Below are 12,769 nucleotides of genomic sequence, written 5' to 3'. Positions count from 1 at the left end.
GAAAAATTAGTAAATATCTATCTTTTAAATCCATTACAAACAGTTACTGTATGTCCTGCACATTGTTTAAACAGGTATAATTTAATGGGTCCTATATGTATGAACACACCCCTTGCGTTAACAGGCCCAGTGCGTGCCATTGTGGCATTTCTGCAGCTCCAGTATTGATAGGCATCCTTTGACACATCCATAGATAACAATTTCTGCATAGTTATGGGGGATTGGCTCTAGTGACATTAGCTTAGGTATCAGTTCTCCATTGTATTTGGCCCAGTTCATGTTCTCTCGTAAGGGCAGCGTGGGATTGTAGGAGTTTCAAGCCACGATGTGGAGGCAGGCAAAGTCAGGCTTTTTTGGATGTGGTAGCGCAATGCATCATTTGTTGGGGTCAGTCCTCTAGTGATCGACGCTTTGAGAACTTGTTGCAGCTCTCCTCTTTAAGTAAATTGTTCATGTTGCTGCTGAAATGATTGTTTCATTCTATAGATCTTCCTTCCCTAAGTTTCTTAGGAATCCATCTTTCTCCATAAATATTGTCCAAGCTGTTTTCTTGCTGTGCCCAGCAATATGGGAAACTGTATCGAAGCCTGTCAGTGCCTGGAAAGAAAGTATTGTTTTTGTATCTGCTTGTGGAAATACAGGCAGAAACTTCTCTTGAATAATATGCACAGGAATTTATCGGGGGGGGTGGAGGGGGAGGGGGTTGGTGTTGGAGCCTTCATCACAAATTGCTGTGAGGCATTTTCTCATAGTGTGCCATTAACAAAAGAAAAACATCAATGCTGACACAACACCACAGTCCGCATCTGTGTGCATGCAGTGTTGTACAATCCTAGCGTCTGCCTCTTTGAGGTCAGTTCGTAACTCACTTATGTCTACAGTTAGGTTGATGATTTAACTGTGCTGTCTTCTTTAAAGCCTTCGGATAGGACAATTGTTTTGTGGAGCATTGGTTAGGAGTTTGTCATAGAAGAAGCAAGCCAGATCCAGCCTTATTTTCTGAGTGGGCCAAGAAGTCTGGCCAGCTGTTGGGTAGTGGAACAGGTCTGTTCTCATATGATTTTCTGAATTGGCCTACAAGCTTTTGAATGCGTCTGTTGTATCATACCTTAATAGAATCTGGTGTGACTCTGTTAAATGTTACATCAGTCCTGCTGAAATGCTGTCCAGAATGAAGAACTGACTTGACAAAAATGTTGCAAGGTCACCAAAGGTGCGTGGAAGAGGTGTTTCCATTGCTGTTACACGTGCTTGCCAGGAATCATCAGACAGGATGTACTATCAAGTGTTATCTCATGAGGACAAGAGATGTCCCTGGTTAAAACACCTATCATAGCAGACTTATTTCCAGTGCTAAGATACCCTTTACCTCAGAAAGAACAAGTGGAATTGGCATTAAGTCATGGCGCAATATTTTGTGCATATCCACCTTCCTTCCTGCATTATAGCAGTAATGATGTGCTGTGGTGTGAGACAATTAGCCTTTATTTTGACTACCTTGTCTTTGCTTTGCTTTTTTCCCCCCAACTGCATAGAGGGAGAAAAGCTTCCGACACCTTGTCTTTTTCAAGTCACGGAACTTGATATGGGCACTTTGCTCCTTTAGCATCATAAGCCTTTTCTGAACAAAGGTACTCAGTTGCTCCTGTTCATGTATTTCTGCATTCAACAGAGCTTCCTGATTCATTTCTGTAGCCAAATCCTTCATTGCAATTTTTTGTAGTGTGTTGGAGGCTGGCTCACTAGTGAATAATTTGAACCTTTGAAATGTCATTAACACTTTATTTTCATCAACATGATCATGGTTCTTTCATGCTGCTGTGGATTCAATGCAAGTCGAATGGTCATCAAGTCCAAAACTAAATAATTTTCTGGTTTGGGCTGCAATTTGGGCACATAGATTATAGGAGAGAGCCCATCTACTGAGTGCTGGGGCTGATCTTGTGATATCTAGAATTCCTTCTCTTTTACAAGTGGCATTGACCCACCCTTGGAAGTGGTCCAGATCTACCTGATTGAATCTGTGGTTGGAATCTTTCAAAACTCAATTGCCCATATGTAACTTTTAAATTATCTCCAGAGGGAGCCGGTTCATTTCTGCTGAGTACACAGGTGCTCATCAAGCATAATTTGTGTGATCATACCAGTGAGAGAACAGAAGCATTTTTTTTGAAAGCATACAGGTAAAGCTCTCAAGTTCCATTCTGTTGAACTCGGTTGACGAATAGGAGGATACACACCATATCTATGTACTGCCACCAGGACTGGAAATTGGGATGGCTTTCCATGCTGCTTAGCACAAGTGATGCTATATGGTCATGAAAACTGGTAGATGACAGAACAGACACCTTAGTTATTGTAATCTTGCAGGGGTTTTTCTCTTAGTTTCTTGTCAAGTTACTGTAGCTAGCTCAGAAGTTATTTGGTAATAACAGTGGCCATATTATTTGTAGAGCTATCTTGTGAGCATGAGTGGCTTTTGCAGAAATTTTACCAGCAATTACACGCTCTCTCATTTGTCTGCCTAAAATTCCACTTTCAGTACACACACTCGACAATCCAGAATCCTGAATATGCTGAAGTGCCCAGCACTTTTAGAAAGTTCGTTGATATGTGCAGACTTCCTAAGAATGGAATCAGGATGTCCTTATATTTTGGCACAATCCATTTTAGTGCCTCAGACCAGGGAAGAGTGCTTGATAAACAGTCCTGATTACATGCTTCTGTTGAAGATAATGTGTGATTTGTGCAAGTCTTTTCACAACAGTACTCAGTATATCAACTTCATGAGTTTGGGGACTGAACGCTAAGCATGTAACCATATTTAGTTAATGGGGAATTATTGTTACTGCGCTTTTCATTAAAACTTGTCCAGCCAGATTTTGGATTTTCAAATTGACATTTGAGGAAAAATGCTATCTCCTGTGCTTGAGCTTTCAAAGTCATTTGGCAGCCATTTGTGTCCATTAAATCTTTCTTCTAGGACATCCTCAATGAATTTTGGTTCTGTTGTACCTTCTGTGATATTAGTAGGAAAGATGGCGTTAATTGCACCTGGAACATTTAAAGTAGCCGGACTTGTTGGCTCAGTGTCCTGTAGGTCCTCTCTGCCACGCTGCATACTGTGTGGCAAGAAACATGTTTTGCCAGTTAAGTGTACACTCATTTGTATCAATGTTATCTGCAGTGAAATGGATAAATCTTCCTTTATCCTTGGACTGGTCTTCACTATAGAGCTAAATTGATGCTGCTGCAATGGATTTAGCGGGTCTAGTGAAGACATGCTCAGTCAACGGGAGAGCCCAAGAGAGAAGAGGTCTATTTTTATGTTGGTGAATAAAATAAATCTTTATCAAGATCTTACAATGAGAAAAAGAACCTACCCTTTAGCACCACAGTATCCTCCAGGGTGATCATTGGGTGGGCAGGTGGGTGGGTGGGCTTCGTACACTGAATATTGCTCTGTTACTTTGCACTGATTTTTTTTTTTCTTTTTCTCATTTAAGGTATTACTATGATGGCGATATGATCTGCAAAGTACAAGGCAAGAGGTTTGTGTACAAATTTGTCTGTGACTTGAAAACTCTCATTGGCTATAGCGCAGCAGAGCTGAACCGGTTGGTCACAGAGTGTGAGCAAAAGAAACTGGCAAAGATGCAACTCCATGGCATTGCACAGCCAGTCACAGCAGTAGCACTAGCTACAGCATCCCTGCAAACTGAGAAAGACAATTAAGCATAAGGACCTGAAAGTGGGAGCCTGAGGCCTTTCTTATATACCCAGAGCAGTTATCTTTATCAGAATCGGAAACTTCTTTTTATTCCTTGACAGTACAATATGATGCATGATTTTCTACAAAGAACTGAGACTCCCATAAATTTGGATCTTTAACACACTGAAATATATGCTATGTTAAGGGATCACCACACCTTCTTCAATATGAAGACAGACCCACTGTGTCATGTAGTCTGCTGAAATTGGTGAGGAAAGCTGAACTGGTTCATGTTGTATGTCCAGCCCTACAAAATATTTTTTGCAGCATTTTAAGAAAAGTGAAGCATTTACAGGAAACAGACTGGTCAATAGTTTAAATTCAGCCCTTTCTGATATTTTTTTATTCTTTATTGAACTACAAAATGGAATTGGATGCTTACACAGTTAAAGCAGGAGCTGCCCTTAAACATGCCTGTTAATCTCATCTAATCAAGCAGAGCAGAAAGAACAGACACATTAAAAAATAATAGAAAGCATCAAGTCCTTAAGACAATTTCTCTGTTTATAAGCAAAGAAAACTAAGAATAGACTAAACTCAAGATCAGTGCTGAAGAAAGAGATCCATATTTAAGTCTGGCTTAGATCAAAAGCCAATTATGAGAATTTCATTATAATGTGTAGCTAACATGCATATACTAGGGCAAGTTCTTAACTTCTGAAAAATGTTATGCTGGCTACTCAGCAAAAGAAAATTAATAAAGATTTTCCTGTTTTTCCTGTCAGGTGATTAAAAACTTGAAAAGGTATCCCTCACCCAAAAAGAAGTTTTTATTACTCTATGCTGCAGAGTATATTAGCCAATACTCCTTATACCTGCACTTAGTTGATCTTGATGAACTGAAGACTTAAGTTAATCACATTCAGCAGTCCTTTTCTGTTTAGAAACAAAATGAGTTGCAAATAAGTTTATAAAAATCTGAAGTTTGACTTCCAGATTATTGTACAGTTTTTTTCCTATTAAAATATGAAAAAATATAGTTTCTTATTTAAAATTAGTTTCTTTCCAAACTTCAGATAATGTTTTAAGGCCTCAGAAACAAAACTACACATTCCTGAGACCTAAGCAGGACACAGTTAAGGGTTTGGATACATTTTTCGAAATATATATAATTGGAATGTATCCTGAATCCAGAGACTGGTATTAATACTTCTTCATTCAGGCATATACATGTTAATATGTACAAAACTGTGTCTCCATGATTTGTGAGCTTCTCCATTAATGACTTGCTAGACTTCTGTTAGTCTGAATAGAGCATTTTTTACTTTTTGCCCCTTTGTTTAAACAGTATGAATATTGTGTTACCATGCATTTTTGCTGTTCTTGCAAGCAGATTTTTTTTAAATAAGGAACCATCAGCAGAAGCTGTGGTGTCACTTGACAAGTAGTAAAAATATAATTGCATAAGAGAAAATCTTTAGTACCATGTTGAAAGGTCAAGTTACTCTTAAAACTTTTAAGTCAAGAATCTGGCTAAACTGACAGATGCTTAATGTAAAATGTACTTAAACGGAGTGGTGGGAGCACTATGTTATTGCTGTTGACAAGTAAAGAGAAACTGGCTTTCAAGGAATTGGAAATATGTGAGACTTGTATATTTTTAGGGTTTATTTTTTAAGGGTACATCTAGGGGCTGAGGTATTTTTCTCGGTGGAGGGGCATCTCCATGCCCCTCCTGTAGGCCTAAGGATCTCATGCCGTTTTGGCCATCTACCATTTAAGTCTCTCTAGCTGCCATCTCCACCATTGTAGCTTTCTCTTGGCAGATTCCTCCAGTGACTTTTAATTTACCATTCTTGAATTACTGAAGCACTCCCTCATTTGCCAAAAGGGTGAGCATGCTGCTTCTGAATGATGTATTAGCTTGATAAGAAGCTACACAAATCCTTTTTAGTCCTTAACAAATCCTTAAGTTACAGATATGGGTAAATCAGTCAGAAGTCAAGTCAAATGTCTAACTTGTATGACTGTTATAGTACAGTTGTAGCACATTTTCACTATTTATCAAGCATTTGAAATCTCTTATGTAAATAGCTGAGGTCACTATCTTGCTTATGAAAGGGAATATTAGGCTGCAAGTTGTGTAGCTAACAACTTTTTTCTGTGTCCGGAATTCCATTTGTGCAGCTCTGTTCAAGACAAGGATGACACTGTAAATACAGGCCACAATTCAAGTAGCTAATTAATAAATGTGATACAACTGCCTCTTAGAACACTGCTCAATCTTTCTAGCAGAGGTCTAAAATACTGCAAGTGGGCAGAGAAAGGAAGGGTTCAAAACGGTAACCTACCAAATCAGTCTAATGGAGGATGAATTAATATCAAAGCTAATAAGTAAAATTGATGCTTTACCCTTGAATATACACAAAATGAAATAAAACTATTAGGAAAGATGGCATCAAAACTTCCCATGTAAATACATCTCATTATTTTGAAGCCCTTTAATTTAGTAAATATGATTATCCCTTTTGGGTTTGTTTTATATGCATTTTATTTCCTGGTAGAATCTGCTGCTCTTCCACCATGTTCTTTTCATTAAAAAAGGACCAATGCATTTTTCAAACAGCATAAGGCTGTTGTCAAATGTCCTGTAGCTAAGAGAGAAATCTGACTAACTTGATGTCTTCAATTAAATAAAGGATGTAGAATATTATATGTCAATATAATTGTTTTGTTGCTGCCAGAAAAAAAATAAGTATAATCCCAATTTTTTGTAAAACGGGGTTTTGCATACATTTTTACTCTTTAAATAAAGACACTTATACTCTGCTAATAATTATGTATTACTTTTGTTTTGAATTTTTTTGGTAATTTTACATGAAACAATTATTTTCTATTTTTACTCTGATAAAATATTTGTGCATAAAATGTCAACATAGTAAAATAAAAAAAATAAAACTGTTGCACAGCTTATGTTTTGGTGATTCATTTGTTTTTCAGAATAGCTTCCACAGCTTTTTTTAAGAAGCTAGTTTTAAAGATTAGTATGCCCAATTTCATCTTCAGCTACTAGAGAGCACAAGAAAAGAGGCAAAAATTAGCTTCAAGCTCTCTTCAAAACAGATTTTCTTCACCTTAATATTAAAACATCTTTGTACTTGTGCTAGAACTACAACCTACAGAGTTTGTCTTCAGCAGGTTTGGTTTTGTGACACGTTTCCTGTTTGTGCTACAAACCCCTCAAAACTACAAGAGCATGAGATGGATTCAGTATACATCCACGATGGAATTAATTAGAGTGACTGCAGAACCTTTTCTGGAAATCTTTCATGGAAGGATGTTCTATATATGTGTGCAGATTAATATGAAAAGGGCCAGTTTCATTTTAGTTTGAGTTAACATATGTAAAATATGCTACTTATGCAAATATTACATATGTTACATTTTTGTTGTTGTTGCATATATGCTGTATTACTGGTTGGTGATACTTGAGCCAGAAAGAACACAGCTTGACTTTTTTAAATTCCAGGAGTTTCTGTGCAGACGATAGTAGCCAAATATATTTTACTTTTAAACTGAGCAAAGCTGCAATGGCACTTTCTGAGAAACAAGTATAGAACTTGGCAATGCCAATTTTTTAATGCACTCACTTTTTGGAGTTCAACCATACTTTAAATACTTAACCCTTTTTTTTAATGTGGCTCTTTCTGTGCCCGAATTGTTCTCTTTATACTTTTGTTTTGTAACTATGTGAAACGTGTTGGATCTGATTTTTATATTACCTCAGAGGTGTAAAAGGCCTTGTTAAAGAGGATGCTCATCAATGATTTCATATCTTATGGCACACATCACCTACATGCTGGTAGCTTTGTATGATCTGGAGAAAAATCTATATCCTAATTAAAACATACCTCCAGATCTTCTAAATCAGCATAGTACCAACACAACCAACAAACTATGCTGATTTACACCAGCTGAGGATCGGGCCTTTATTAGCTAGGGTTTAATCTTTTTAATAATATTACAAACAGTTCTCATCTTCCTGTTAAAAGAAAAAAAGTGAGTGTCACAGAGTTCTTTGTCCTTTTAGAGCAGGGATTCTCAACCTTTGTCTTTCTAAGCCCTCCCCCTCCACCCCATCCCCAATGCTAGAAAAATTCCAGGGCTCAGGGCTTCTGCCCTGGAGCCCTCCCCAGCCCAGCCTGGCACCCTACCTAGGTGTATTTTGACTTCTATTTTGGGGTGCCAGCTCTGCATGGTAGGGCCAGGGGAGGGAGCGCCACCTCCACCCCAATTCACATCAGCATGCCACCCAGCCTGACTGGGTTGGGGGCGGGGCATAGCTAGACGCTGTGTGCAGGTAGCTCAGGGTGCAGGGAGGGGGGTAACTGGGGGCTGTGTTCTGGGGGAGGGCCCCCCTGTGGTCACTGCTCCCCGAGGGAGACAGATCTCCCTGACCCAGGCAGCTTTTACTGGCTTTGCGAGCCGTCAAAGGGGGCTGGGAGCTGAGGAGCAGCTGCAGCCCTGAGCACCAGCAGCAGACAGGGTAGCGCTGTGGCTGACTGCTTCATGGTACTAGCCAGAGCAGCACCCACACTGCCCGGCTCTGGCTTCTAATCTCTGACCAGGGCAGGACCTTGGTGAGAGAGGGGTGAAGCTGCTTCTGGGACTGCCCCGCTCTGGTTAAAGCACTGCAGACGGGGGGGGGGGGGGGGGCAATGCCCCTTGTGCCCCCTTCCCACTCTGCCCATGGTCTCTGGGCTCACAGACCCCCTGAAACTGGCTGGAGGCCCCCTGGACCTCCAATTGAGAACCACTACTTTAGAGGAAAGGACCAAATCCCCAGTCTGCCAATGTCAGGGGCTTGATTCAGCCTGGTGAGAGACATCTGTGACTCGTTAGGTCATTAATAGTTGCAGCTGGGGTGGGCTGGGACTGTTGGTCAAGAGAAGGAGGAATGCTTAGGGAGAAGAGTTTTACAGGGGCCTCTGGCTGGGAGGGGGAAGGCTGCCTAGGCAGTGACACCTGAAAGGGGATTGTGTGAGGTAGGCCTGTCAGAAGAGGGCTCTAGTGAGGGTGACCAAAAAGGTTGCACAGAAACCAGAACAGCCCAGTAAATTATCTCAGGTTGGAGAGGAGTCTGGGGAGCGTGCTCCTGGCTGAGAGATCAGGAAGTATGATGCTTGAGGAAATGGAGACGGCCAGGACTTGGCAGTATGTGAGTCTGTTTTGTTTTAAGTCTTTTCTGTTGGATTGTGTTTTGGGGCCCAGAAGACCCTGGGTATCCTGATAAGATATTTGATTGTGTGTGCACATGCATGCTTGAGGGGCTGGGTCTATCAGCCTACTACTAAGGGGCAGCAGGAAGGGAACCTCTCCCTTGACATGAAGTGGAGTACTGTTACAGTGAGACTTAGCTGAGGAAAGTGAGTCAAAGGGTCGTCTGTAATGAGTGTCAATTTGCATGTTTCCATTTTCCAGATGCTCTGTAAGTAGACACTAGTGGTATTGTAAGAAACAAAGCAAACATAAATCCAAGCTTAGAAAACATTTTAATGATCTATGGCCATGTACACACGGGCTCATTCCTGCTGTTGGCTGATCATATACATGTAACCTTTATGCCAGTTGACTAATGGGTTCAATATATCTAGGGTCTCTCTTGATAAACAACTAAACCAGCTAAAGCCACCACCATGAAACCCGAGAAAACTAAATGTACCCTCCCTGGTCGTCCTTAACATGCAAAACTGCCTCTCTCACAAGCACTCCAAGACTGTGTACAGACAAGGAAATTATTTTTAGGGGAAAGGGAACACAGCCATAATCATGGGAGAACGCAGCAACAGAATATATGGAAATAGAGTGTAAAATACTCACCCACCCCTTTCAGTAACTGGCAGTAGTGCATCAAACTCCCTTCTCACCTGCCAGTGAAAATGTCCCACAGGTGATAGTTCTGTGACTGCACCACGGCACCCTTCCACCAAACCCTACTCACAGTTGGGATCAGCAAGTAGCAGTAATCCAAGTGCCTCTTTCCAGGTCTGTCTCCAGTCCCAAGGGAGTGGCACCGCTGCTTAACCCAGTTTACTAATTCAGCTTTATTAAATTGACAGGGGAGTGTGCTAATTTTGATGGAATATATGGGCCCAAAGAGTTAAAGGTGACTGTGTTACAGTACAACATGAAACAGTGGTAAATAGATTTTTAATGATGTTTGCCATGGTACTTTCAACCTTTTATTTAAGATACAGAAAAATATGGAAAAACACAGCATTTGAAATGGATTTTCATTTTCACAATAGTCCTTGTTCCTTTTAGCTGTAGAAAGTTCTAGAAAAAACCAGCCTCAGTCTGACTGTCTCTTAGAAGGTATTAAAGATGTTACTTTGGAGGAACTTGTCCTTTGGGGAAAAAGAGAAGTTAGTTGAGATGGGCTGGAGCTGTTGAAATACTATCCCATTTTCTAGAAGACCAAACAAGACAACCCCACACACAAAAGGGGAAAGAGAATAACAGCAAAGATAGAAAATGCAGCTTCTGTCTATGGTGCTGACTTTCTCTTGCAGCCTCACTTCTGGCGATACACAAGCATGGCACACAATCTATCTAGCCACTTTGAGACCTGGCAAACATGTACGAGCATCAGGCTGTTTAGGACATGGCTTTTAATTGCCTCTTTGGTCATGGGCTCACAGTATTGTTGCAAGATAAAATAGCTAAGCCACACTCTTTGGCAATGTCTACGCTATGCAGCTTTTAGCGACATGGCTGTGCTGCTACAGCTGTACTGCTAAAAAGGCATGCAGTGCAGCTGCTGTTTATTAGCAGGAGAGAGCTCTCCTGCTACCAAAAAACTTCCAGCCCCACGGATTGGCGTTAGTGTTGCCAGTGTAGACAAAGCCTTATTAAACAGATGGCAAAAGAAAAGGGACAGGAAAGAAAAGGGGTAATGTGATGGGGAAAGGACACACAGTGTTGGGGGTAAAAAGTGTCACATCCCAGGTGGTATTTGGGATTCATTTAAAGCTCGTGGAAATGTCATCTGGGTCCCTCTCTCTGGCCTGGGTCTGGCCAGGACCTCCCTTGGGATTAGGATGATGGAAGGCCCAACAGTGTCATAGTGGATTCTGGAGTTCTGGTAGACTGTGAAGGTGGCAGCCATGATGGCAAAGCTTGCTCCTTCCTGTTACCCGTCTTTCAGTCAGCCAGCATCTGCTAATACTCCCTCCCCCCAAAGCTTTTTTTCAGGACCATAAAAGGGTGTGATGGGCATAAAAGACCATCCCCTCATTATTTTGTTCACCATTTAGACTTAATATCTGACATGCCAATTTTGGTCCATTGATGTCCAGTCCCACACTTCTCTTGTTTACTAGGCATGATTATAACATAGTCCTTGAGTTATACCTATTGGCCTTTTTTGTTTGAACTACCTTAGTCTGTGTCTCCTTCTTGCAACTTTTCCCATTAGTGCTCATTGTTGTAGTTTACTGTGACATTTTATAAATTTTCACGCCTCAAAGTGGCGCTTTCAATGAGGGTAAATTTGTAGGACCAGTTATTATAACAGGGCCCTCACCAGAGTCCACTTAGCTGTGCTGCTATCCTCTGTACTGTCTCTTGCCACAAAATCCCTCTGGGAGGGGATCCAAGAATGTTTAGAACTCTTCAGCAGAGTCTGGCCGCTTAAAAATGAGCTCTTTGCCACATAGTACGAGTTCTTTTCCCTCTCCGGGAGCCCACTACCCACCCAAATCCAAGTTCCCCAATAATTATGATTTTCTAAGTGTCACTAGAAACTAGTGTCACTAGTAACAACTGTTACTCTTGGGGGAATTCTGCACCACTATGCAATGCAAAATTTGCACAGAATTAATGTTCTGGGCAGAATTTCATTTTCTTGCAGATTTGGCACTGCAAAGCTGCTGGCCACCACTAGGGACCGCTGGATCCCACAGAGTCTGGCTCCCCGGCTCACAAATAGAGGATGGAAGGCAGTGAGGGAAAGCTGGTGGGTTCCCAGGAGCTGCGGTTCCTGGCACACCCTGGGCTCTGTCCCTGCAGTGAGCAGAGCACCCAGCCTGGCAGGGAATGAGGCTCTGCATACTGTGGCTGCCAGACCTGATCTTCATCTACCCAGGGACAGAAGCAGGTGTGGGAGACCCTGATCTCACAAAGGGTGATGAAGGGTGGGACCACACTGCATCCCCTGTGTGGACAGTAACGAAGCTGTATGCAGCGGAGCCTGTGGCTGGGCTCTGGCTGGAGAAAGGAGTGTCGGCATCTAGGCTCATGGCTGGGCTCTGGGGGCAGGGGATTGCTGGAATCTGGACCGGGGGGCCCTGCACAGCTCCCTCCAGCAGCCCCCAAATGCCCTCTCCCAGTACACACACACACATGCACTCCTCCAGCACTCCCCAAACACCCTCTGCAGCATCTCCCAAATACCCTCTCCCAATACACACACACACCTCTCCAGCACCCCTAAACATTCTCTCCCAGTACACACACCCCTCCAGCACCCCCAACTCTACCCCTCCTCCAACTGCCCCTAGCAGTATCCTGTATTTAAGAACTTGAAATATGGTAATCTTACAGGAGCAGGGCAAAAAAAGAGAATCGACTAAAAGACCAGGGGGCCAGAGCTTTTCCCCAAGATGTGCCCAGCTGGCACATGTGACACACCCAGTCTGAGACTGACAAAAGCGTAAGAGAGAAACAGGAACTGGGTTGTCGTAGGGGTTTCTTTTAACTCTGTACTCCTGGGGGAATCTTTTTTGTTTTCTGTATTGTTACAGACATACTTGCTTTCAGGTATTTTGAAATAAATAACCAAAATAATTTAAATGGATGTGATTATATTGTGTTATTTTGACAAAATATGCAGAATTTTAAAATAATGTGAGGGGAATTTTTGATATTTTGGTGCAGAATTCCCCCAGCAGTAAACTGTGGGTAGATGACTGGTGCAAATAACACTTTCTATGGCACCACTTTTCCATCTTCACCAATAGAGGGAATAGAGAGAACTTTTTCCCTCTGGAGCTTCTG

General features: G+C 41.7%; 1 protein-coding gene across 5 annotated transcripts in view; it reads left to right on the top strand.

Annotated features, from left to right (window-relative positions):
- Positions 1 to 6,685, top strand: part of GABPA (GA binding protein transcription factor subunit alpha) — a 39,720-nt gene extending 33,035 nt beyond the window's left edge. For all 5 annotated transcript variants that reach the window (XM_037905632.2, XM_037905621.2, XM_043538323.1 and 2 more), the window contains one exon: positions 3,507 to 6,685. In XM_037905632.2, the coding sequence (XP_037761560.1) occupies positions 3,507 to 3,735 (229 nt within the window). In that variant the 3' untranslated portion in view covers positions 3,736 to 6,685. The remainder of the gene's footprint in view (positions 1 to 3,506) is intronic.
- Positions 6,686 to 12,769: the final 6,084 nt, after the last annotated feature.

This window comes from Chelonia mydas, chromosome 1 (assembly GCF_015237465.2).
Source record: "Chelonia mydas isolate rCheMyd1 chromosome 1, rCheMyd1.pri.v2, whole genome shotgun sequence".
NCBI lineage: Eukaryota > Metazoa > Chordata > Testudines > Cheloniidae > Chelonia > Chelonia mydas.
This window is presented reverse-complemented; position numbering and strand designations above follow the sequence as displayed.